The 1,165-nt window shown below is 41.3% G+C and overlaps 1 protein-coding gene across 1 annotated transcript in view; it reads left to right on the top strand.

Moving 5' to 3' along the window:
- The window catches only part of LOC106527895 (collagen alpha-1(XIV) chain), a gene marked incomplete in the record, with an annotated part of 186,287 nt that overhangs the window by 72,131 nt on the left and 112,991 nt on the right, over positions 1-1,165 (top strand). Inside the window, 2 exon segments of the mRNA XM_014022903.1 lie at positions 602-731; positions 845-984. Coding sequence (XP_013878357.1) covers positions 602-731; positions 845-984 — 270 coding nt within the window.

Here is a 1,165-nt window from a genome sequence, read left to right as displayed (position 1 = left end):
AAGAGAAATTTAGGATAAGAATACAAACATGTTCTTGCATGAGGCCCATTGTCTTCAATTCACATTGGCAGGGGGCGGCTGTGACAGAGTGGTTAGGGGAGTAGTCCTGAAACCAGAAGGTCACTGGTTTCGATCCCCCGTCCAAGTTGTCTCAGTTGTTGTGTCCTTGGGCAAGACACTTCACCCCTAATGCCACTGATGTGTCCCATCAGTGTATGAATGTGATTGGTACYGATTAGTCTCCATAGAGGATTGTACATTTTAGCTTTGTAGGAGATCTAACAGAACGCTGTGTGAATGGTTAAATGAGGACACAGATTGTGGTGTAAAGCACTTTGAGTGTCCTGGATGGATAGAAAAGCGCTATATAAGTACAGTCCATTTACCATTTACATGAAACCACCATAAAGAACAMTGAATTTACATAAACGGTTTGAWTGACCTGATTGTAATTAAATTAAAGTTTGRTTGGCCAGTGACAAATTAAATTTTGSTTCTCCTATTTTTTCATAAGCACTGAAGAGCAACTTTAAATGAGCTCACGATCTACTGGTTGGAGACCCCTGGTCTACAGTTTGTTTTTACTTGATTGTTCCTCTAGATGAACGTACCTGACACAGTGACAGACGTGGAGCTGGACGGCTTGATGCCTGAAACTGAATACTCTGTMACTGTTTTTGCCATGTATGGAGAGGAGGCCGGTGACCCTGTTACACAACGGGAAACCACGTGTAAAAAATGCACACACAATCATAAGCACATTTGAAATGTTCATTTTTAAATTGTTTCCAAAGATATCCTCACTCTCAAAGAAAATGTCACAAATTACTCTCTGTCCTTTCAGTACCGCTGAATCCTCCCAAGAACCTCCAGTTTTCTGACGTCACTCACAACTCCGCCCACATCAGCTGGGACCAAGCATCCGGTGGAGTTAAAGGTTACCGCATCAAGTGGGTCATGGCAGATGGACAAGTCGCAAAGGAGGTGAGAGAGCTGGTGTTCTTTTGTTTGCCTTTGCTTTTTTTTAGGACAATTGGAGTTTTATTATTTGAGAATAGATGAAAACAAAAAAACAGATTCTGAGTTTGCAGACATGCACTGAACGTTTTACTAAATGCCTCCACTGCTTTATGCTTATGTTAAAGTTGACTCTTTTGGAAATGTT

This window comes from Austrofundulus limnaeus, unplaced genomic scaffold, assembly GCF_001266775.1.
Source record: "Austrofundulus limnaeus strain Quisiro unplaced genomic scaffold, Austrofundulus_limnaeus-1.0 Scaffold348, whole genome shotgun sequence".
Taxonomy (NCBI): Eukaryota; Metazoa; Chordata; class Actinopteri; order Cyprinodontiformes; family Rivulidae; genus Austrofundulus; species Austrofundulus limnaeus.
Note: the sequence above shows the minus strand (reverse complement) of the source record. Positions and strands in the feature narration are given on the sequence as shown.